Below are 26,098 nucleotides of genomic sequence, written 5' to 3'. Positions count from 1 at the left end.
TGTATTTAATGGAAAATTTCTTTATGAACAATTTATTGACCAATACATTTTTTAAAAAGTGCATCAAGTATAACGTTTGAACATACTGAAAAGAAATGTTAATAAGATAATTCCCTAAACCGTACTCTTTTTTTTTTTTTTTGCATGAACCTTAAAGTATCATGAATTCCTACCAGGCTTAAATTGAACTGAGTGAAAAATTAAAGTTGCTAAATCACATTCTACAGACTTTTAAGACATTGAGTAAAAAAAAAATAAGGCAGCTATTGATAATTTGAAAAAAATGATGTTGATCCTTATTGCTTTTAATTTGTATTATTAATGATGAATATTCATCTGACTTACCAGCACATCAATTTTTGTGCATGTTCCCAGATTATTTAACACAGTTTGTTCGTGATGTATAAGTGATTTTACAACAAAAGATTAATTGTATACCAATAATGAATCAGTTCCTTTTTATATAATTTTGCAGTCTGATGATGATGCCTCAGTATGTTGAATAGCAGCTTTTTGTACCATTGTCATTTCTGGTGCAACCATAAAAACGACAGTGATACACTAACAGTCATCTGACAACTGTAGGTCAGGTCAAGGTTGGAAAATACAACAGTCTTGCTGTTTGTTAAACTGTGGGAAAAAAGGAACAACCCTTCTCTCTCAGGATACCCCATTGTGTAATGTTGATAGGCGCACACGCACGCACACACGCACGCACACACACACATGCACACACATGCACGCACACACACACACACACACACACACACACACACACACACACGCACGCACACACACTGGTCATGGGAACTAGCTGGCAAACAGGGTCACTCACTAGAACAATGCTAGCATGTGCTCCAGTCATGGTGGAAGTGCAGGAAATAATAAAGAGGCTTGTTTTCACCGTGGTTTGGTGTCAGCAGAGATCCAGCAGCATTAAGGCCACGCTAAACATTGTTTTATTACATTAAAAGGTCCTCATTAGAGAAAACGTTACCAAAAAACCACTTGTATAAATATCCATAATTGCAGTAAGAACAGGTCATACAAAATGTGAAATTAGTAAAAGGAAAACTATAAAAGTGTTGCAACCACTCTCTTACGCACACTTACATAATACAGGTTATGTTATAGGGGAGCTATTATGCTTTTTTTTGTCTTTTGCGACCAATAAATGTTGCTAGAAAGTCAGATGCTTATGTTAAACGGTAACAAAGGATCACATAATGAGGTACATTTATTTTGAAGTAAGCCCTGCAGGCTGTTTCAGATGTCTTTGCACACTTTTCAAAAGTGTTTTACCACTGATGTTAAGGTGTCCTAGACTCCCATTTATCGGTATGCTCCATGTTGGTTCACAGCACCTATACCTGCTCCTTCCCCCCATTTGACTTCAGAAATTTTACCGCTTCAAACTGCTCACTTCACAGTGGAACATTGTGGAATGCTTCTGTGTGTGAGCGAAAATTAACTTTGTTTAGCTTTCCTAAAGAGGCAAACATCAGGTAAAGTCGATAGAGTTGTAGCAAAAGAAATGTATCAATGTGCTGTTTACTCATGATGAGCTTCATTCTGAACAATTTTCATTACCTGTGCCAGTATGTAGCCGTGTCAGCAGCTAACCTAATGCTAAAGGAAGGTGAGGTTCCTTCATTACCTGGTTGCGTGAAAGAGTCAGAAGCCTAAGTTGTAAGTGACATTTTAGTGTCCTGGCTCTATTATTTTGAGTCACAATTTAGATGGTAGGAGTTGTAAATAACATTCTCTATTTACTGTTAACTCCTGCACAGGTAAAATGAGGAGGGTATGCTCAACAGTGCTTGCAAACCTTAGAAAAGTCCTCGAAATGATGAGGTACAGTGGGAGGCATACGTGAAGGAGGGCAACCGGGAGAGGACAGTTACACAAATTGTTTTCATGAAATGCAGAAAAAAAAACAGGAAGAGAGACAGCAAGAGGCATAGCGCTCAGATGATCTATCAAGGGTTCTCTGCAGTCGGTGATGTAAAGCTGCATATATAGGAGTCTGGAATCATAAACAAAGACCCAAAAATTTGTATAATAGCTCCCCTTTCAAACACACACACACACACACACACACACACACACACACACACACACACACACACGCATGCACTCACACACACGCACTCACACTTCATCACTAGGGTGAGGTCGACCCTCTAGCTGATGAAGAATCATTGACCGTAAAGTGAGGTACCTAAACAGGAGAGAAAACACACGATTAAGTGAAAAGATAGACAAATACTTTCAGGCTGTATCTTAGATAAATGTGTCTATGTGTGGTGTGTGTGTTTCTCCAAAGTACTGTGACACATGTCACATGATTACAGATTCTTTCACTGACGATTCTCTCAACAACACTTTCCTCACTGAAGGGCTGCAGGCAAGAGATCTGACTTACTTCTTTGTCAGTTTGTTTATCTCACGTTCCTCCTCCTCTTTAAGTTTCTCTACAAAGCTGTCCAAAACAGGAATCTCAAACTTTATGTACTGGGCAACCTAGAAGAGGGTTACACAACAAGAAGGTTACACAACAACTTTTTGTTGAAATGCTGGAATATGCACCGTTTAAAGTTAAATTGTGTACAACAGGTGATTTGCAGTGTTTTCAAAATAAAAGTAAATAAAAGTAGTAATGTGTAACACCTTGCTTTCTTGGAGTAACACAACCCCAGGCCCAACTGTGGTAATCTCTCTCTTTGGATTTTAAAGAGTGACACACCTCATGCAAGTAGTTTACGCTAAATTTGGTTGAAGTGAATATCCATTTTTCTTATTAATCACTTCTGTTTTTACTGCCAGTTGATTTCAAATGCATAGCTGAGTTGTTTTTTTAGGTTAGATGGATTTGAATTATGCGAAGAATTTTATTTCATAGTTATTCTCATTATTACCCAAGACTCTCTAAGTGGTCTGCTTCATTTATTTTAACAGAGGAGGTAAGTGGGAAAAAAAATCTAAAAAACTAACACAAGATTTCACATTTTTGTGTAACACAGTTTTCTGAAAGGACCTTCATTTCAAATTAATTATAAAGAAAAGTCACTGTGAGGACATGTAAGCTTTATTTCTGGCAGTATTTATGTACATATATTTGAAAGCACAATTTGGGAGTGCTTGAGCTGGATATACATGTGTGTCCTGCTCCTTTGCTGCTCTCTATAGGGAATAATTGAGCGAGTCTGATTCTTGTGAGCAACCATCAAACAGCGGCTATTCTAGAACTGAATGGAAAAATTGTCTCCAGCAACAATCCACTTTCATTCACATCACTCAGTACAGTCACAACATTTCAGCCCATTGTTACAACTGTCTGAAAGCAGGATATTCCCAACTAAATTTAACTCAAATGTCTATCATTAGTCCATTGTATCCTTGTGAATTTCTGTTAGAACTACACAACAAATTAAAAGGGGTCACTCATCACAAACAAGAAAAGATAACAGGGAGAGTGTTGGCAGGAGGCCTACACTCACATCATAAGTAACTTCCTCTCCCAGGTCGGCCTCCATAATGAAGATTTTGGCGATTTTCTCACAGGGTCCGTAAAGCACCCGAGTTACCAGCGGGTACTCGCAGTCCCTCAGCTGGGCCCTCTCTGGAAGGTCAGAGAACACAACTCAGCACCCACACATGTACACAAAAACAAAACATTATGAATGCTAGGACTTACCGCCAGACTCATGAACCATATAAAAAACAAAATCCTCTGCTTTATTTTCCACCTTTAAAAAGATACAAATATGGATGATTTAATAGCTTTGAAGTTTTACACTAGATTATATGTAGTAAATATTCCACTTTTTACCCTGAACTTGTGTAGCAGCAGGTTGAGGACTTGTACAGTGGTCATGGAGCTGTTCACTCGTACATTAGTGACTGAACCGTAGGCAGGAGTAAACACAGATGTCTGAACGGAATGCAAACACAAATCTGTGACTGGGAATATTCATCAAATATTGGGAACTTTTCTCCAGTAACACTTTTAATTCCTGGATTTGAGTACTGAACTGAACACCTTGAACATTTTGAACAGGAAACCTAAGAGAGAAAGGAAGTCCCTGAGTCGGCAGCTGGAAACTGTTCAACAACAAAACACACACACACACACACACACACACTGCAATCAGGAGAAACTGATGAAGTGTAGTCTTTTAGCCTGTGGCACATTAATGAAATCAGCGCACAGCCGGCTATTGTGAAAGAGCTCAGGAACACCCGTCCAGGAAGCCTCTGCCCCTCTGCACCTGCACATGTGTCATAGACGGGATACATTAATGGGCTCACATGTGTGTGTTCTGTTTATTGTACCTTGTGGTTGTAGAAGTGTCCGTTGATGGAGAACCTGTGTGTGCGCAAGCGTTGCAAGTCTCTGGCAGTGTGTGTTTTTGACCTCCTCTGAACATGCATGAAGGAAGCATCACTCCTTGTCCGAAGCAGCTGAGGAGACTCCTCTTCCTCCTGAACACCCATCTCACCACCTAAGGGATACACACAAAATAAACACAGACACACACACCGCCCTAAACTCCTGTACCAGATGTTCTTGTATTGTCAGCAAAGATGTGTTGCAGTCAGGAAAGTAGGACACAGTGTCCTGCAAGATGACACCAAAAAAGAATCCACAAAAATAATTTAAAAAATAATTTCAGTCCGGGCATTTTTAGTGTAAACATGGCTTGTTTTACAATATCACTTAGTTCCTCTGGATGCGATCATTGACCCATACAATCTTAAAACGTGGAATTAAAATATGGACGGAATTATAACTCTCCCAAGCTAATCACCTAACAATAGACACAAGGTCAAAAACTCACTTTTAAAGCAACTCACGTTTAAAGCAACTTACTTTTAAAGCACAACTACCACGTAAGTAAGATAACATTATTCACTTCAAAGGTAGTAAAACATCAAATGACAAAACTTCAAAGTGAAATTTGCAGTGGATAAATGACAATTATACTAAGAAAATTCAATTGTTTACATCTCAAGTTCTGTGAGATCGGAGCTGCAACAGGAGGCCATTGTCAGGCCGGTGTCTAACAGTCTCTCCCATGTTATTTATAGGGACCTGATCCAGAGGGCACGATCACCGGCACTACACGTGAGCTAAACTCTTCTCTGGAAATGCTGAGTGAGGCACTTGCTGAGCTATAATCGGTTCAACAGTAATCTAGCGAGTGAGCAAGTGTGTGTGTTCGTGTCAGAGATAATAACTGCACGTGTGTGTTACTCACTAGCTGGTCCATTTTCTCTGCCCTGTGAGTTATTGTTTGACTCAGCTGAGAGTTGCTTTGGTCCACTACATTTATTGTTCCTGTGGAAAGACACAGAGAAGTTTGTGCTTGTGAGAGCTCTCTCTCTCTCTCCCTCACACACACACACACACACACACATACACACGCACACATATATATGTGTGTGTGCGCGCATGTGTGGGCACAACCTCAGATTCACTCACTAGCTTTTTCAGAGCTTTCAACTGTTGAGAATAAATCCATTAGATTCTGCTTAAGGCCTAGAAAAGCTTGCAGGCGGAACTTAAGGAAAAGAAGATGTCTAACAGAACGAAGAGGAAAGGACTGGAGGGCTGTGGCGTTCAAATAGTAAAAAGAATAATTTGATGGTGCTCTTTAGCAAAAAAAAAAGAAAAAAAAGGCAGAAATCTCAAAAAACAAGCAAGACGCCAGGGCACTGTTCTTATAATTAAAACCGGTTTAATAAATAGGCTAGTTCATGACCAAACTTTCATCAGGGTAAGAGTAACAATCAATGCTACAGACCAGATTCAAAGACACATCAGTCAATCAGCTGATCCACTCCAGGTGAAGGAGGTGGAGTCAACCCATGTAGTCTCACAGGCTTCAATTAGGTAACGAGTTCAAACAATCAAGAGAGGCTGAAGGCATACTGAAGATAATTGGGATCTTTTTCAATGTGATGAGACTTTCCTCATTTTTGAGGGACCACCAGTGTTCTCTTTCAAAAGAGCCCCTACACTGGGGGATAGGCGGGTAGTCATCTTCCAGCCAGACAACAGACTACCTGGTTACCCATAGTTCTTAATCGCCCTAGCCACTGTAAGAACTGTGATATTTTGACCAAGGAAAAAGGGTTTACTTACCCAGTTACAAAACAAAACTACACCATAAAACATTTCATAAACTGTAAGACAGTGTAAGGGATTTTCATCTTGAAGTGTTCTCTTTGCGTTGCTTTCTATGTAGGGCAGACGAAACGCTGCCTTCAGGATCGATTTGCTGAGCATAGATATGCAGCTAAAGTTAGATAGTTATTGTGATTATGCCGCGGTCAAACATTTTAAGGAAGTACACATGGATAATCTGGCTTCTTTTTCTGCTTTAGGGATGGATCATGTTCCTTTAGCTGATTGACTGATGTGTCTTTGAATCTTGTCTCTAGCACTGTCACTCTTACCCTGAGGAAGATGGTGGCCAAAACATGTTGGCATTGTTTTTAAGTTGGATCATGAACTAGCTTTTTCATTAAAGGGATTTAAATTATAAGAGGAGTGCCTTGACATCTTTCTTGTTTTTTAAGAGGTCTGAGAGGTTAGGAAATAGGGCTTTTTGCTGGGTTAGTTGAGAGCTATATCATTTCTGGAAGAAATTAAACTACTACGAGCTAATTTGCTAGCTTGGAAGCTAACTTGCTAATTGACATGTTTGCGTTCCTTTAGAGAAAACTCCTTCTCTCTGCTTCCTCACTGATTTTTTTATGCTTAACTAATTAGAAATCTTTCAGCTAAAACTCAGTACAATAGTAGTGAGGTTCATGATTGTTAAGACATTAAAAAAAAACGCACTCCCCCAAATTGTCTTTGGGTTTTAGTTTCAACCTCAAATGAATATTAATCAATGAATATGCATCATCTGGTTTCCTAGGAAAAGTTTAAGGTACCTCACTTGTCTATAATTTCATCTAAAGCAAAAGAGAATATTCTTGTCTCCCTTATGTGCCTAAAGTACATTTAATTCCACTGCAGAAATAACTGAGAACATTAATTATTACTACAATAACCAACGTTATTAATGCTTATAAATTATAATTAACATTTCTGATGATAGATAATACTATTTCTGAAGTGATGTGTTCAAATTGCTATTTTTTTCTTGACAAACCAAAACCCAAATACTAAAATATTCATTTACCATCAGACAAAGAAATAAACCCTAAAATGTGGGAAACTGGATCCAGTAAATGTTGGGACATATATTAATTAATCTAGATATCATTTTCTCTTTCAACTCTTTTTGGACTGTAAGCTTTCATTTCTGATAGCAGCAGCCAGTCTTCATGACATCAGCATTTTGTTTAAGTGAGGTAAGAGGAGTTTCCCAGTAACTACAAACCAGGGTAAGGGGTGCTTTCTATGGTATTGTGTGAGATCCACAATTGTTTGCTCAGCCCATGAAGGTGTGTTGGCTGCTGTACCGGTTCAGACGAAGTCTTTCGTTGTCATCATACATCTGGAGTCTGATTGGTCGGCGCAGACCCCAGTAGATGTTCAGCAACCCCTCAAGGATGAGTGTTCCGTCCTCCTGTTCACCAAGACACACATACAACAATTATTTCCAGCACTCCAGCTCAGAGGGGATATCCTGCTGGCTCCCCGCCATAGCAGCTCAATATCAGGTGTACGTGCAGAAGAGTCGCTCCCCACTCCAGGGTGAACACTGTCATCTTGGAGAAACCCCATCAAGCTTGACCCCACCCTTTTTACACAGTACAAAGGCGAAGTCATGTCTGAGAAGGAGGCAATAATGACAACAGAAACATGCTGCTTTGGGTCACGTACATGTCAGGGCGAGGGGAGGCTGTTTGATTTCACAAAAGTTCTAAATTTAGAGGAAAATGGTGTGGCCTCTTCAATAAAGAAAAAGGCTGTTACTTGCCCATAATATTACAGGAACATGCAAACTTTTTGGGAAATACATCATTATCGTCCATCATTTTCATTGCCAGAAAAGTAGGTAGACACCTGAAAGCTAGTTAACTTAGCTCCAAAGAAACGCTGGCAGAGGGGCAGCAGAGAAAGCTCTCTCTAAAGTCATCAACTCTTCTCCAAAAAATGTAAAAAAAAATTATGACAGGTTGTGATTTTAGAGTCAGATACATACTCCAAACTACTGTCCTGACTGGGGCAGCGATTTGATGCAGCACCTCAAAAGCCCTCTTTCCTGCAATCAACAAAACTAAACATTTTTTGAGGATGAGAAGAGGTACTGTTACTAATCATGGCTGGCTTTTTAAAAGAGGATGAGGAAGATTATGTCTTGACAAAATGAGCCCCTGACCCTGATCTATTTAAACTGGTATATACAAGAAAGGGGGAACTTCAGGCTTTGTGATGTGAGGCTGAGTTGAGGTAGTTCTGAGTAGATACCTAATAAAAGCAACATCTCTAATTAAATATTGAGCACAAACCTGGTTCATTTAATGCAGTAAAGACTTTTTTGGATGACTTTTGAGACAGTTTGCTTGTCTTACTACTCATGTTCATTACAGTTAACAAGAAGCTGACCATGCAGTTGGAGTCTGGAGCTACGTACTGAACACAACAAGGAGAGAAGCTTAGAATATATAACAATTTTTGACTACAGTTGTGTAAAGCCAGAGCTACATTCTCCTTTGTCGGTGTGATCAGCTGGCACTGAGCCTGGAAAGCTGTGATTACCCTGCAGCATGTTGGGCCAAATCCCAAATTAATTAAATGGCTCTAAAATGTTAGACTAACTTGTAACACAGAAGTAGACTTGACCTTATTTGAGCCCTGTGGTCGATAGTATTCTGTGTTTAAGTTAAATAGCCACATGGAGAAGCAGTACCCAGAGGCCACGAGGGTCACTGAGTGGTTAGATAAATATGAATATCATGTGGCTTTCACAGTCACCAGACCTACTCCCTGTTGAATAACTAGAAGATTATGGACCATTGTGTCTCCACTATTATCACCATCAAAGGAACTCCAGGGAATATCTGGATGAATGGTGCCTATCCCTCCATTGTAGACACACACAGTGCTTTCATGACAGGAATATTATGCTTTTATTTGTCTGTATAACATGTTGTGTCTCTAACACACTAGCTCCGCTCTGTGTTGACAAGTTAAGTGTCATTGTGGAATCTCTTTGTAAAAGAGGCCATATTGACAAGAAACAAACACTGAAGCTGGTGGTAACTGGTCACGGGTCTACAGCTGAACCTCAAAAAGTTTCATCCATCCATTTTCCAGACAGCTTGTCTGTTAAGGGTCATGGGAGCCTATCCCAGCTGACATCGGGCGAGAGGTAGGGTTCACCCTGGATGGGTCTCCAGTCTTTTTGCAGGGCCATGAGGAGCAATTAGGGATTCAATATCTTGCTCAAGGATACTTTGCCATGGTCACCAGGGGAAATGAGGATCAAACCAGCAACCCTTTGGTTGCCAGGAGGCGACTCTACCTCTGAGACATGCCGCCCCCCCCCCCCCCCGCAAAAAGTTGAAACTTAAAATTTCAATCTATTTGGTAGTGCTTTTACATATAGATCAATGTCACTTAAATTAAAGCCCTGACTAAACAAGTTCTCATAATGCTCTTGAAACTCATCCCCAGCAGTTAATAGCACAGTTGATGGAGTCTGTGGCTACAATCCTGTGCCAGCCAGAGAGGATGCTGGGAAGTGCATGCACACCAGATATTAGTGCTACAGTTAGCTGAGTCATGTCACAGGTTGTGTAATGTTGTAAATAATTCATCCACTGTTTTTCAAAAATGGCATTAACAATTGGAAGTATGACGTACGTATTTGTCAACATAAGTGCAACACTGTAGCACTAATTGCATGTATTTTCTCAAGGTTAATAACTGGATTATTAGTTACAGCCAAAATGTTTGACCAATTTAATGAACGAGAACACAATACAGTTGTCAAAAGATTAATTATTTGACTTTACTACCACATGTCATATTGTTTTTTCTGTTAAATTTGACATTTGTCCAAAGATGTAAATGTCATCATTAAAAAAATTAAACAAAAACAAGACTTTTCCAGTTAATAAAACCTTACATTCCAGTCATCTTAGGTTTCATGTCAATTAAAGTAAAAATTGTTCTTGAACTGTCTGACTGACAGAGAGAGTATCAAAATCCTAACTGACAAACAGGATGTAGTAATACAAGGGCATGTAGGTTGTACTGTTTAGTTGGGTGTAAATGGTATTTATAGAAAGTCAGAGACTCAAACAGACAACAGAATTCTACTCTCCACAATGTCTAGGAGTAGAAACTGTTGAAATGCATGAATAATCTGCCATCTTGCTTTTAATCTGCATGTCAGTGTTTCACAGTGATGCGATCAAAAAAAGAAAAATGGTTTTGAAGTGCTACAGAAGTAAGAAGGTGAGGCAAACTGCCCCAATGGCTGCATTGTTACTGGAATATAAACATTGAGTGAGACTGGACCAATCGACCTCGCTAACCCCCAGCAGCAAAGTTTCCTGAACAGGCATGAACACACCCACCCATACACACACACACACACACACACACACACACCCATACACACACACACACACACACACACACACACACACATACACACACACACACACACACACACGCGCGCGCGCGTGCGCGCGTGCAAACGACAGTAAGGTCAGCACAGAGTTATATTTAGCAGCAGCGGTTAATCACTTTGTTGCGCTGTGGCTCTATAAAGGCTGGAGAAAAGCAGCAGACCAGTCATTCTCAACTCAGACGACTAGATTCACATCGCTCTGCTTCACTCCACGCCCCAGACTTAAGGCACCAAAGGTGAGCAAACTTCTTTTGTCTTCATCATTTAACTCTATTCTTCATTGCACAGGGCTAACGAGCCAACAATTTTAACAAAGTAATTCTAGAGATGTCACACAGATTCACAAATAACAAACCAGGTCTATAATTTAACAGCAACGGGTTTCTTAATAATCAAGCTATATACATAAATAAGGAAGGACATGTCCAGCTGTTAGCTTATCTGAAACAAATAAATAGAAAAGCAGTCAAAACGGTATCAGGAGTCACATTCATTATAAATTAAATTGAATTAATATAATATATTTTTGACGAATAGATTTGTCCGTGTAATTACAGACAAATGACTAACTAGCTTTGTTTTGTTACCCAACAGAATGAAACGCAGGCGGTTGTTACTCTCCCTGCCTCTCTTACCCACCATCATTGAAACACTTGAGGACTCATCTATCCACCCCTCAGCCTGCCAGTCTACCCAGACCTCCCAGTCTCTAGAGGACTACATGACCAGTATCCAGGCTCTTGCCCGTCCTGTGGAGGCCCCAAGCTGCGGCCCTGTCAGGCTCCAGAGATCACCCAGGATAAGACAATTCCCAAAAGCTCAAATGAAGCACTCTGTTTCAGCTTCACTGCCTCGGGGGTCTCCCCGCTCTCTCAGGACTACCAGACCCTCCACTCTTAACACTTCAGAGGAATTTTCTGTCAAAATATCAAGAGAAGGAGACTGCAGGGGCAGAGACCCTGTAGACTGGCTGTTTGGCCAGATCAGGTCTTGAGGAGACATGTTGTTGAGGGGATCCCTGGAGGAGTGTCTCATGAACAACTCAGGCTGAGAACCTGTTTGTTCAAACAACACAATGAATGATGGTTGAACAAGTCAATGTTATTTATTTATATGCACTGAGGACTCATTTCCATGTTTACATTGTTTAAGTTTTTTTTTTAAAGATGTATACGATACAACTATTAAAATAATGAAATGTGTAAATATTGTTTCTCTGGAGTTTACTTTACACAACACGTCACTGCATTCCAAATCCAGTTAAAATTAGAGATTAAATCAAGACTCAGAAACCACCCACCCATCCATCCATCCATTTTTTTTTCGAATGAGTAGAATAATTTGTAGTTACTACAAAAATTGACAACAGAATAATTAGGAACATAGTAAAAATATTTTAAAAAATGAAAACATGAAGTTGATTAAAAAAAAAAGAGAGTAAAACGTGGCACACCCACACAAGCAGGCACAAAAGTAGGCACACACACGCACCCACATGCACACCCACATGCACACCCACACGCACGACAAAATAATTTGGGCAAAAGCGGTTAAAATTTACATGGACAGAACAATCAACTCTTGAGCTATTGTATCATATCTGACTTCAAACAAACAAACAAACAATATATATATATATATATATATATATAAATATATATATGTGTGTATATATATATATACATATATATAATAAATTCAAATATGAAACACTATCTCCCTCCACTAGTCACTAGTATTGATATTGGGGATCAATTATCCATCCATTCTATACTGCTTATCCCTTGGGGGAGGGGGGGGGGGGGGGCTGGAGTGTATCCCAGCTGACATTGGGTGAGAGGCAGGGTTCACCCTGGATGTGTCGCCAGTCCATCTCAGGGCCATCAGGAGCAATTAGGGGTTCCGTATCTTGTTCAAAGATACTTGGACATGGTAACTGGGGGAAGTGGGGCTCGAACCAACGACCTCTCGGTTTTTAGACGGCCACTCTATCTCTGAACCACGCCACCCCTGGGATAAATTATGAAGTGCGTCATTGTGCTGCCATCTAGTGCTGAGAAAAAGTGCTACAGCTGGTGGTCTACTACAATTAAAATGGCTTGATACAACCACTAGATGGAGACAGTGGGACGTCATTTGGGTAAGACGAGGTAATGTTGTGGGCTATTTGAGGATTAATAAAGTATTCTTATTCTTATTCTTAGCATCAATCCAAATGAAGACGGCAAATTAATTCAATTACCAGCCAATATCTGATAAGTTTTATATAGAAAAACAGAAAGTTAAAATGAGTGTTTTCCCAAATATTTGAAGTGTGTGTTTGAAGTGAGTTACTGAATCTCTAGAACAGTTTACAGGGATATGAACTGATAATCACGCTGCTGAAGTGCTCCTGAGCAAAATCATATCATTTTCATTGTTGGAAGTTATACAGTCGAACTCTTAGCAAGCATATACATGTTAGATCTTGTTTCCTTCTTGAAAAACTTCCTGGGATTGTTTACAGTGAATGAAACTGAGCCTTCAGGTCAAACCACTTGACTTGTTTTCCCACGACATGACTAACACACATCACCTGACTAGACTTTAGAAGCGTGATCCTGATGTCACTTTAGAACAACATTTACAAAACCTTATACAGTCTCTTCCACCCACTCTGGCCTCATTTCACTGTTTGCATTAGTCTGGATAATCGTTTGTACAAACAAATGTCTAGAAATGTCACATGTCTTCAAATCTGTCCACTCACTCACCATAATCCACCTCAAATTCATTTTAGGAGTTTCCCCAATGATGCTCATCGACCATCTTCTAAAACCAAGCTCCTGAGTAATGTTTTGCCCGCATGCCAGCAAAAATATGAGCGATGGTGACAAATGACAACAGATGTGATCTGATAGGTTGTAACATTTGGCTTAAATTCTTACATTGCCAATATTTGAGAGTACGTTAAGAATGAATTATTAGAACAAGAGGAGTTACTGTTCTTCCTTTATTCTCAAGTTCATCACATGGTACATTATCGCAGCAAAAACCACACTTTATAATACTCCTTCAAAAATAAAGGTAAAAAAGTTCAAATATAAGTGTGCTGAGCTAAAACAAAACAATATATTGTCACCATAGACGAGTAACTGATTGGAAGTCATGATGATCACACACCAATTGTACTTTAACACAGTACTTACATGAATTATTCAAACAACATCAAAAATATTATGTGTTACATACACGCTATTTTTAAGACCATGGCATGATTTTGTAGGAAAGCTATTATCACCCCTATGCATCTGATAAAATCATAAATTGCCCCCCAAAAAATGTATGTGGTTTCAGATGACAGTTTATTTTTTTCAGTTATATTTTAGAGAGTAATGGTTGGAGCTTCTTTATTCTCACCAAAACTGTACAGCTGTTTCGCTCTCATTTTACGCAAAGAAAATATTCATAGTAAGCACTGAACAGTGGAGCAAGAATAAACTTGTGAAAAATTGTATTTTTTCCCTCTCCAAGCAGTGGGTCTATTCATCAAGAGCCAGTTGAAAATATTTCAGATATTTAAAGGTGCAGCTCTGGAAAATAATTGTTTGCCTTTGTGCAGCTCATCAAAAATGAATTGCTTTCGCAGTGGGATTGAGTAATGCACTCCCTATCAAGGTATTCCCTTCAGTGTTACCAAGTCCAGATTGATGATGTTATGATGCGGGATCTTACAGAAATGAAGAATGAATTTCTTTTTAATTTGAAAAACGTAGTTTGATTTTTTTTTTCCGTTTCAATTTGTCACTCTGACTACAAACTATGACCTTGTTAAACCACTAACTTGTGAGGGTGCTGTTCTGAGACGAGCTCTAATGAGTCAGTCACGGTCACACATTGTCACCCTTCCTCTGTGTCTGCCAGTCTTTGACTTTTCTAAAACATTAAGTGGCTTGAGTAAAAGCACACAGAGCGACATAAAATCATAACAACATAAGTAGCTGCCTTTTTTACATTCATTACGCTTCAAAATTTTCATTCATCACATGTAGATGGAGGGTGACTATATGAGGAACAACTCTCAGCATGACCCGGGACATCACCGCAAATTACAGTTGATCACCAACTAAAGAAATCAACATTTTTCTCAATATATTCAATAAAACTTGAGCATTAACATCCTCATGAAGGAGTCATCTGAGATATTACTCAGGATTACCTCTTCCACACTGCACTGAAAACCTCACACATTCACCCAAGTGAAAATGCTCTTACGCACTATACTGAAAACATCTCTCACGCACACACACACACACACACACGCACGACTGAAAATGCTCTTACACACTATTTTAAAACCTCTCTCTCTCTCTCTCTCTCTCTCTCTCTCTCTCACACACACACACACACACACACACACACACACACACACACACACACGAGAGAATGCTCTTACACACTGTGCTTCCACAAGTTTGTGCTAAATCTGTTTGAGTGAAATAGGTTTTGGTTCTGAATAAACTGATTTGATGGTGTCATACTGTGACCTAGAGTAAAGTGTTAAATGTTACAAAGCTATGGTGCTGGAAAAAATGGCACAAAAAAATGGCACAAATTTCAATGATGTGGCTTTATGAACAAATTTCTGGGTTAAGGCCGCTGCATCCTTATTTTTGGTTAAAATTAGCTCATAATGACATTTTATCCGTCTATAATACCGGACATGTTGAATATGCTGCACTTGGTCTGGGCAGAGGGGGTTTTTCCCAGAATGAGATCAGTGAGTACCTTTGAAGGGGGATTGAAAAGCCCTGCCCTCATCACACACTCACTCACACACACACACACACACACACACACACACACACACACACACACACACACACACACACACACACTCACTCACACACACACACACACACACACACACACACACACACACACAAAGACTAAATGGAGGCGATAGCAGTTGCACTCTTTGGTTAAGGGACTTTTTTTTTTAGCCCACCACAGGGGTGCAAGTCTCTACAATGTGTAAACTGGTCAACACAAAGGGGAACTCCTGACCATGGGCCCCGCAGAACAATTATCAAACAAATAACCACACTTACACAAACATCTGCTCTGACACACCGCAACAACAAGAACTTTACCATGAAAACACTTTGCTAAGCGGTTGGTAAGACTCAAGAGTCCGTCCTCTCAATTTCTATGTTCTGTAGTAGGATAGGGGATTTTTGTGGTCTGTCAGCTTTTTGCCATGTTGGAAAGAAACCCAGGAATCTCAGGTTTGTGCTCAGAAGTCCATGGTGCCTGCATGGGCCCCATTTTCTTGTCCTGCCAATGCTGGTTTAATTGGTTTTACTTTTTATATGAGTGCAACTAATTTCAAAGGGCTGTTTGTCCTGCAAATACACTGGAGCACATTCAAACATACCAGTAAGCTCTTTTCACAAGTCTCCCTGTTTGCTATTTTTCCTGGTGGGTGATCCATCTCTTACCTCCCGAGTCCTTAGCTGAAAGTTTTTGCCTTCATGGTAACAGTTGTAGGTCCGAAGCAGGGACAATATGTCAGACCTGAATATGAACACAAAACCATAAACAGTGAGATTAGCGGCTATTTAGTGTAAGCAACAATGAATTACTAACCAAGTATGAAATAAAGTACTCACTTTGGTATCAGTTTCTCCTCACTGAGCTTCACGAACATTTGGCGCTCACCCATTCTGACTTCAGGTCAGCTACAGGAAATAAAATATAATTGACATTTACAACAACAGGGAATAGTTAAGAATAAAAACACATTGGATTAACAGATATATCTCTATATCAGAAAAGAAAAAAATGTTTTTATTTTGGGGTTCAGTTTATGTAGTTCTGGATGTATTTTAATAACATCCTGTTAAACTAATGGCTGTTGTGTTAAAATAAAGAGACAAGGGAATTAAGATAAATCACATGGTGCTTCTGACAAAGAGCCAACAGACCAATACAGAGGAAACATGTTGCAACAATTGTCAACAAATCCCAGAGGACACTGTTGTCTGTCTCATGGACGGAAGACACCTGCTACTGCTTTATTACTTCCACTCATCTGTTTGTCTGTTTGTGGGATTAAACCAATGAATTCCAGGCAGATCTAAATTGTAGTTTGGATAACCTAAATTATTTTTGCTTCGGTTGACAATGTGTGACAGATGAAATGTTCAGAGGCTATAGAGAAGGATAAGGAGTTATTCTGTCCTCATAAATTTCTGTCCTCACAGCCACGAATTCCACTCAACACATTATTTTCCACCATAATGTGATGAGGGCATATTTGTCTTCGATCGATATCATAGCAACAAGCTCTAGTATCCTCCAAGGGTCAAGAGGAGCCTCTTGTCTTCTGGATTTTCAGAAGGGAACCTTCCAAGTTGATGTTTTTTTTCGTGATCATTTTTTTCTTGTATTTTGTGATTCAAACAGGAAATAGTTACACATATACACCAATAGACAACTTGCAAAGGCAAAATTATGAAATAAAGGAAGGTGAGGCTGGAATGTCAAATGAATGTTGGAGTGGGACTCCATGTTCTCCATGTGGCAACAAAGATGCGAGTTTAAAGAGCCAAACTTGGATTTATATCTTCTAAGAGGGATGTTAGAGTAAATTTCATCCTGAAGCCTATGTGGTCTCACTAGATTTTCCTCTAAAGAACACCAGGCTACCTGTGCCTCCAGATTAAACCAGGTATGAAGAGGTGTGTATATATATATATATATATATATATATATATATATATATATATATATATATATATATATATGATTTAATGTTCTGTGTGCCATTCAAACATCATCTTTTCTAAAGTATTTTTTTTCTTCCAACCTAAGGGAACATGGCTGCAAGGAGGCCAGCTAGGATGCCTGTGGACCTGGCCCTAGAATTGATCACGGACAGATGGGATGAAGAGCCCATCGGAGGGATTGAGTCAGGATCTGAGGATCTCCGATGTTGAGGATCCAGACTATTGGCCACCTGGAGATGTCAGGCTGCCTGGAATTCATCCTCCCCCCACTGAAAAAGCTCAGTCAGACACAGAGGAGTCCTCTGATGAGTCCTCCGAAGAGGAAATGCACATTGTGTCCAACAGAATGAGCCGCGAGGGCTCTTACTGGGCAGAGATCCCTCCTAGCCAGGCTAAAACACCAAGCCACAATATTCTAAGAAGTCGGCTAGGGCCTGCACCTGGGTTTAGTACCGTCTCCCCGATAGATGCATGGAAGCTGGTCATGTCTGATGATATAATAGAAGAGGTACTGACATGCACAAATATGGAAGGACAAGGAGTAGCCACAGACAGAGGAGAAGAGTGGAAAAATGTCACCAAACATGAGCTCATGGCCTTCATTGGCTTGACCATTCTTGCAGGAAGTGAGAAGAACATGGATGTACCAATCCATACGCTTTTTGGGAGTCCTCTGCATAACCCAATGTGCAAGGCCACTATGTCAATTGCAAGGTTTGAAGATATTTGCCGTTTCTCACGATTCGATGACAAGAGGACCAGGGCCTACTGCCTGCAAACAGACCACATGGCAGCTTTCCACTACGTATAGGACCTGTTCCTTATCAACTGCAGGCAGAAATTCAGCCCCAGTGATTGTGTCACAGTGGATGAACAACTTGTGCCATTCAGAGGGAGGACCCGGTTTCTGCAGTATATGCCGAGCAAGTATGCCAAGTATGGCATAAAGATCTTCCGGGTTTGTGATGCACGCAGACCATATGCAATTGATGGGATCGTGTACCTAGGGAGACAACCAGGAGAAGAGATCCAGAAGAATCTGGGGGAAAACACTGTTCGTCAGTTGTGCAGTGGATTCAGACACACAGGTTGCAACATCACCACTGACAACTTCTTCACCAGCGTGCCTCTTGCAGAGCATCTCCTGGAGAAGGGTCTGACTATTGTGGGAACTTTGCGACAGAACAAGCCAGACATCCCTCCAGTCATGAAGGCTTCCAGGTCCAGGGAGGTCCACAGCACAGAATTTGGGTTCAATGACAGCATGACCATGATCAGCTATGTGAGAAAAAAGGGAAGGTGGTTATTCTCCTTAGCACAATGCACCACAGCAAGATGGTGGATGAAAACAGCCAAAAGAAAAAAACAGAAGCGATCCTTTTCTACAACCAGACCAAAGGAGGAGTAGATACTGTGGACCAGATGGTTGGCAGCTACACCTGCAAGCACCAGACACAGAGGTGGCCCATGGTGCTTTGGTACTACATGATTGATATCGCCACTCTGAATGCCTACACATTTTTCAGGGCTCAGCACCCTGAATTTTACAAAGGTATCAGCGATGGACGACGACACTTCCTCACAGAGCTCTCTATGGAGCTTGTGACTCCACACATGAAGAGTCGCCTGGAAGGTAACCCAAACCTACCAACCTTCATCACCGAAGCAATGGCAGGGTGTGGAGTCACAAAAACTGCTCAAATCCAGCCACAGGAGAGAGAAGCACACAGGGCCAGCAGAAAAGAAAGAGTTGCCACCTTTGCCTCAGAAGCAAAGACCGCAAAGCCACCAATTACTGCTGTGAATGCAATACTTCTGTTTGCAGTGGTCATAGCCAGAAGAAAACAGTCTGTGAAAGCTGCACAGAGTGAGAAGAGGCATGTTTGTGTCTGAACACTGGACGGTGACCTAGCGACTGTACTCTGTCCCTCTGTCGATATGGAGGATGAATAAATGTATTCTGATAACTTTTTCATTGATTTTACTGTATAAAATTTGAATAAAAAGTGAAGAAAGAACATATCAAAACTGAAACTACTCTTTTGTTGAACAAAATATTTAATCTCTAACCAAAATGAAAGAAATGTCCCAAGTTTATTGCAAAAACGCATTTATTTCAACTACAGTCATTTTTGACCCCACCCATGGAAGAGTGTGGGTATAAGTAGGTCATGCATCCTAGGGTTAAGGGAAGGTATGTGTGCAAAATCTTCACTGGCAAACCCTAACCCTCACCGTAAATCACTCCCAACACCTAAGATGGTGAACTGAAATTATGGCGTACCACAATTAATACTCTTTTGTTTTATTCAGAGCAGAAGGGTTTGCCTTTACACAGTAATATTTATTCAGCAGTTTATGGACATCCTTTTGAAGCAAGTGGGATTTGCTGTCCATGGCGATGTCCACTCCCTCCTTTCTTGATACATCCAGAAAATTAGTGCGTTTATTGGGCAAATGAAGGCGATGTGCGTTAAAAGAAAAAAAAAAAACGGTTAATCTAGTCATTCAAATAGACTTGGTGGTATATAGGATAAAGGATGAGTTGTATATAACACAACACTGAGAAGACAGAGCAAGACCTGTACCCCCCTTCACATACTGTACATGTAAGCAACAAGCATACACAAAACAACACAACCAAATACGCACAAACACTACATGCACGCGCCCACAACCCATACAAAGCAGCGACTGAATACCCCCCCAACCTTGTCCCCCCACATGCATACACACACACACACACACACACACACACACACACACACACACACACACACACACACACACACACACACACACACACACACATATCCCTACAATTCTACAATTCTACAATTTAATTTAGCAGACGCTTTTGTCCAAAGCGACGTACAACACAAGCAAGAATTTAGACCTAATTAAGGAAAAGTCCATAGGAAGTGCAAAAGTGCTTCAGTTGTGATTTGGTCACAGGTACTGCCATCTAGTGGCAGAAGAAGTGTTGCCCCCCCACCCTTTTTTTTTTCTTTTTAAATTTTTTTTTTATATAACAGACATACAACATCACACAACACAGTTAGTGCTACATAATCACTAAGTGCTGGGTCTTGGACCCTCTGACTTATTCTACCCCAAAGAGGAGAAGAGTCAGGTTAAGTGCCTAGGTGCTCTCTGAACAATTGAGTCTTCAATTGTCTCTTAAAAGTAGAAAGGGACTCAGCAGAACGCACAGAGTTCGGTAGTTCGTTCCACCATTTGGGAACAACAGAAGAGAAGAGTCTGGCTAGAGATTTGGAGCAGCGCTGGGCTGGAAGCACCAGGCGTCTTTCGCATGCAGAGCGTAGTGGGCGAGAAGGAGAGTAGACCTGGATCAGGGATTCCAGGTAGGCTGGAGCCGTTCTTGTGATTGTTTTGTAAGCCAAGAGAAGTGCCTTGAATTTGATCCTGGCTGCCACTGGAAGCCAGTGAAGAGAAACCAGCAGCGGGGTGACATGTGCCCTTTTGGGCTGGTTGAAGACCAGACGTGCTGCTGCATTCTGGATCATCTGCAGAGGCTTGAATGAGCATGCAGGGAGGCCTGCCAGAAGAGAGTTGCAGTAGTCAATGCGTGAGATGACAAGAGCCTGAACCAGAATCTGTGTGGTCTGTTGGGTCAGTGAGGGGCTGATCTTCCTGATGTTGTAGAGGGCATAACGGCAAGACCGAGAAACTGAGGCCACATGAACCTTAAAGGTCAGCTGGTCATCAATCATGACACCCAGGTTTCTGGCTGAGTTTGTGCACGTACGTGTATACACACACACACACACACACACACACACACACACACACACACACACACACACACACACCCCCCCCGCAAGAAAGAATTAAACAATACTAAGCAGGAGATGGATATTGGGAAGACATTGCAACCACGTACCCTGAAGAGCCTACCCTAACCCTCCCATCCCAGTCCTTTTAACAAGACTCCAAGGGGGAGAAAAATCAGATAGAGAACATCAATCCCTTACTTTGAGGCAATCTATCCATACAGCCTGTTAATCCATAGAAAAAGCAATATTCCCTTATACAGGCCACTAACGAAAGTAAAGCGAGGGTAAAACAAATCAAACAAAAAAACAAAAGCCACACCAAAAAACAAGCCAACCATGACAACATCTGGACAATCAACTAATTTCCATAGGGGTGTACAACTACCATTTGATGAAATAGACAAATCTCTGTGAATCTCATACAGCAATTAACCAAATCCATCTTTGAGGTCCCAAATCTCCGTTTCTCAAAGTGAAAGAGGGAAAAAATAGAAATAGATAAAGGCAAGACAGAAAAACAAAAGTAATGGGGAAGCAGTGCTACTTGCCACCTACCCCAAATGACAATTAATAGCCATACAGCGTATTTCAGATTGGGAAATTTAGCTTTCAGAGCGTCTCTAAGCTCCCCAACTTCACAGGTTCATTGTCGATCCACACACAGAGGGTGCCTGGGTCCCAGACTCTGGTCTTGATATTTTTAACATGAAGCTGTTCCGGAGTGGCCAGTATTGGTCTAGAAGTTTTCTCCAATGCACCGACATATCCTTAGTGATCCGCAGGTCCACCATCATTTCCTCCATCTGTCCCAGGTTGATATTTTTCTCATGTTTGACAGCACAAACCAGTACGGTGTCTTGTCTTTCCTGCTTACTGAACCTCAGGCCTGTCTAAAGGACATAAAAACATGGATGACCTGCAATCCCCTCCCACTAAATTCTGACAAAACTGAAGTTATTATGTTGGACCCAGAAAACCCTTAGATATACTGCTATAAGCTTAGACTGCTGGGGATCTCCCACGATGCACTGAACTCCTCTCAACTCCTCCCGGTCGTTGTTCGTGTTTTTAACTTGACTTCTTCCCTGGAGTTTTTGTGCTTTTTCGCCTCACAGGGGGGCTACAGACCTTAAGACGCTCAAGCTGCCATCCTTCACATCAGATTTAATGTTAGTACAAGTAGTATTTATATAAGTATTCTAAATATTGTACTAACATTAACATCAGTGTTGTGTCCATGCTCCTATTATGCTGAAGTTGATTGCTTAAGTAGCCATTACATGTTATTATTGGTAGCTATTTTACAATTCTGTTATTGTTTTTTTGTGTGTCTTAAGTCTCCCGGTCCCCCTTGCCTCTGTCTTTTCTCTCTGCTTGTCTTTCTCCTTATTTCTTGCTCATTACCCATTTGTCCCCCCCCCTTTCCTTTCTGACTCTGTCCCGCTGTCTTTCTTTTCTGCCTCTTTCACTTTCCCTTATCAGTGTTTGTCTCTGCCCCTGTTTTTCTAGTCTCTTTTCCCCCAAACAGTCAAAGCAGATGGCCGTTCCCATTGCGCCTGGGTCTGGAGTACCGGTGTATGGTGCTAAACCTACTGTATTTGCAAAGTATCATGAGATAACTTTTCTTATGATTTAGTGCTATACAAATAAAACTGACTTGACTAAAAGACATGGAGGAAATGGTAGTTGATTCAGGTCAGCTGACCACTTCTCTGATGTCTGTGATGTTTGACACAGTTTGAAACACTCAGTTGACATTTCCATCAATCTAACTTCTATTTGACCTTGTGTTATTGTTGGACCTCAAACATAGATATGTTGATGGACAACATAATGTCAGAATAATGTCAGCATCATGACAAACACAGGACAACTGTTACTGTGTCCTTCGGGGTTCTGTTATGTTCTGACAAATGCAGAGGAATGGTGTCCCTGATTCCTACATCCTCTGTAGAGAAGGGAAAGTGCTCTTGGGAATTTCCGGGCGTGGAAAGCCCGGGTCTGAGCGTGTGTGGGAGGAGCGAGAGTATAAAACAGTACCATGTGGTTCAGGGGCTCAGTTTTAGCACTCACTTAGTCTCCAGTATGACGCTTTATCCTGCATCAGTCTGTCAGCTTGCTTTTCTGGGCATCTGTGGTGTGCTGATTACAGGTAGGAATCACAGCCTTGTTCTCCACATGTACTGTATCTGTATATGTAAATGATTAACATCTGGAAAACAGTGAAGATGTGTTTTGTTCAGGCTGAACTGTGATGCATGTGTGTGTGTGTGTGTGTGTGTGTGTGTGTGTGTATGTGTGTGTGTGTGTGTGAGAGAGATCTTATGGTAACTTAATCTCTGTTGCACTGTATTAACATCTAATCCTGTTACTGTGTCTGTGCAGTGAAAGAGTTAGACAGCACGTACGTCCCGGGAAGATGTTTGTGTCCACAAACACAAGCTGGTGTAAGAGGGCAGCTGCAGGACCTCAAAGTCTACCCAAAGAGCCCCAGTTGCAACAACGTCACTGTGATGTGAGTACTAACCATATCCTGAAGACACACACACACACACACACACACACACACACACACACACACACACACACACACACACACACACACACACACACACCCAGTGGAGGGTGACTAAGTGTGTGGTTTATACATGTTTTTCAGAGTGACACTGAAGAGTAACAATAGGGATGTCTGTCTGGATCCAGATGCACAGTTGGGTAAACAGCTAGTTCGCTGCTGGAAAAGGTGAGATCCTTTATCTGACACACACGCACACATATGCACACACACACACACACACACACACACACACACACACACACGCACACACACACGCACACACACACACACACACACACAAGGTTTTGTAATCCTAAACTTAACCAAACAAAACTTCATTAACTGTTTAAGTGCGGGATAGAGGTTGGGTATCCACCCATTCATATTTCCCGTAAATCACAGTGTTGCCAAAACACTTACTGTAATAACAAGCCAACTTATTACCTTTCGTGATCTTTTCAACACACCTTCTGGCAGGAAAGCAATCTTATCAACACAGCTTGATACAGAGCCGTGATTATTCCTGTTACAGTCATCATACATTCACAAATTATTTTAATAAGGCACTACCCGGACAGTGAATTCAGCAGCTGAGAGATTCTTGTACTCTGACCCTCAACTCAGTCAAACCAAGTCATATTCTGCATTTGTGTTATCCAGAGCTCACTCGTTGGGACGTAATGTGAAGCTGTGCCTGAGGAGGAAGAGGAGGAGGGGCAGAGGTCAGCGCCAGCGTTCTCGCAAGAGGAGCCACGGCCAGCACCGGGGAGCCTCACCCTCTAACTAACACAGCTATCAAGCTACTGTGAGGAGAGAAATTTGTACATGCTGGTTCTTGCCTCATGTGGACTGCTGATATCCAGGACACAGTCGTCGTTACAAAAAACAGAACACTACTATATTTTCTCAACTCTATGAATGTCAAGCGGTTCAGACAACGTTGTCTGAGCTGAAAACTGAACTTTTCTCCAGGCCAGTGGTGGGGGACTTTATTCCTCTATGCAGATGACTGATGTTGATAACTAAGCCCTGGAGGCTTAGTAACATAAACAGCTTTAGAGCACTGTTTAAAGGAAATTTTAGGTTTAGTTCTGTATATATGCAGAGTTTTTGTTGGCTATTTATTTTATATGAACGTGGAAATATTTCAGCTTAATGGTTTAAAATAAAGGTATCAGAACAACGGTTTGATTGTGACTATCTATTATTTATGCTCTTGGCTTCCTGTAAAACTGAACAATGGGAGCAACAATTTCTTCCTTGGTAGGATGTGACCCTCAACCTCAGCTGTAGTTAATAAATGACAGAATGTGAGTCAGCAGCAGGCACAACACAAACATATAACACTCAAAATATCTGCAAATAATCAAACTTATAACAAGAGGCCCTGATATTAAAGCAGGAACATTTGAAAGTTCAGTAGGACATTTTATTATAATTATCTGCAAGTATTTTGAATGGAAAAAAAACATCAGTTGTGACAATATCACACTAAAATGTTCCACCGTTACAGATGATTCGACATGTATGAGGTTAGCGGAGAATGAGGAGACATGTGCTAACATGTCATTATTCACTTCAATGCACATTGGGTTGAAATGGATTGTTGCGAAACTGGCGTGTGAACCTTAATGGCTCATTACAAGACAGCTCGCATCATAAGGAAAGTGAAAGTTAACTTTTTAACAAGAGTCCTTTTGTCATAGCTTTAGAGGGGTCAGGACTTTATTACTTCAAAGTTGCGGATAAATACAAACGACAAGATCAACCCCCACAAAGCCATTATCAAGTCTATTAAGATCATGTCCTCAAATACAGGCTGTGATCTTTTTATACTGCTGCTCTTAAGTGGCAGCTAAAGTTACTTTGCGTGACGTGATTCATGTTGGTTTACAGTCAACGCTTAGCTTCAGCTTTACTTTTACATTAAAATGACAATTAACCTAAAAGTACATATACTAGCTTGGGTATATTTCTGGTTTCTGGAACCATAAGTATAGATTTACTAGAGGTTCCATGCTGGACCTCTCTGTGGTTTTGCTACTTATTAACATCCAAACATTATTTACCTCTACAAGTGTTGGATACGCTAAGTACAATGTCGAGGTATCTCTGTTTTACTTCAATGTTTGCATTTTTGAGGATTTTGTAGTTTTATTCCTCAACACGATGTAAATTGTAAAGTGGTACTGAGAAGCCTGAAAACCTTAAAGGGACAAAACCGGAGCAGCGCAACTGGAACACACATTGCAGTAAACGAACATCATATCAATATCAAATACGTATCTACTTTTACTGAAGTTGAGCCATTTCTCTGAGTACAGGTGTTTTTGTTTTTTGTTTTACTTTTTTGAAGGAATTTGTATTTTG

The 26,098-nt window shown here is 40.8% G+C and overlaps 2 protein-coding genes across 2 annotated transcripts in view; one reads left to right on the top strand and one right to left on the bottom strand.

Moving 5' to 3' along the window:
- The window catches only part of rassf4a (Ras association domain family member 4a), a 28,511-nt gene continuing 2,413 nt past the window's right edge, over nt 1-26,098 (bottom strand). The window contains exons 2-11 of the mRNA XM_086180825.1: nt 16,256-16,324; nt 16,085-16,160; nt 7,480-7,586; nt 5,262-5,341; nt 4,336-4,505; nt 3,833-3,934; nt 3,698-3,749; nt 3,501-3,622; nt 2,426-2,523; nt 1-2,221 (exon numbers count right to left, since the gene is read on the bottom strand). Of these exons, the coding sequence (XP_086036951.1) occupies nt 2,152-2,221; nt 2,426-2,523; nt 3,501-3,622; nt 3,698-3,749; nt 3,833-3,934; nt 4,336-4,505; nt 5,262-5,341; nt 7,480-7,586; nt 16,085-16,160; nt 16,256-16,308 (930 nt within the window). The 5' untranslated portion in view covers nt 16,309-16,324 and the 3' untranslated portion in view covers nt 1-2,151. The remainder of the gene's footprint in view (nt 2,222-2,425; nt 2,524-3,500; nt 3,623-3,697; nt 3,750-3,832; nt 3,935-4,335; nt 4,506-5,261; nt 5,342-7,479; nt 7,587-16,084; nt 16,161-16,255; nt 16,325-26,098) is intronic.
- Nucleotides 23,219-24,931, top strand: LOC147247589 (growth-regulated alpha protein-like). Its single transcript, XM_086180453.1, has 4 exons — nt 23,219-23,323; nt 23,557-23,686; nt 23,831-23,914; nt 24,389-24,931. Exons 1-4 carry the CDS (start codon nt 23,257-23,259, stop codon nt 24,513-24,515), a joined length of 408 nt encoding a protein of 135 aa, XP_086036579.1. The 5' UTR covers nt 23,219-23,256; the 3' UTR covers nt 24,516-24,931.

Source organism: Aulostomus chinensis, chromosome 16 (assembly GCF_037954235.1).
Source record: "Aulostomus chinensis isolate RoL2024-O1b breed Wild chromosome 16, RoL_Achi_v1.0, whole genome shotgun sequence".
Classification (NCBI taxonomy): Eukaryota; Metazoa; Chordata; class Actinopteri; order Syngnathiformes; family Aulostomidae; genus Aulostomus; species Aulostomus chinensis.
The sequence above is the reverse complement of the archived record's forward strand: the minus strand, read 5'-3'. Positions and strand labels throughout refer to the sequence as shown.

Coding starts and splice junctions, on each gene's coding strand:
- LOC147247589 (XM_086180453.1), top strand. CDS start 23,257: ATGACGCTTTATCCTGCATCAGTCTGTCAGCTTGCTTTTCTGGGCATC. Junction 23,687..23,830: donor TGCAACAACGTCACTGTGAT/GTGAGTACTAAC, acceptor CATGTTTTTCAG/AGTGACACTGAAGAGTAACA. Junction 23,915..24,388: donor CTAGTTCGCTGCTGGAAAAG/GTGAGATCCTTT, acceptor TGTGTTATCCAG/AGCTCACTCGTTGGGACGTA.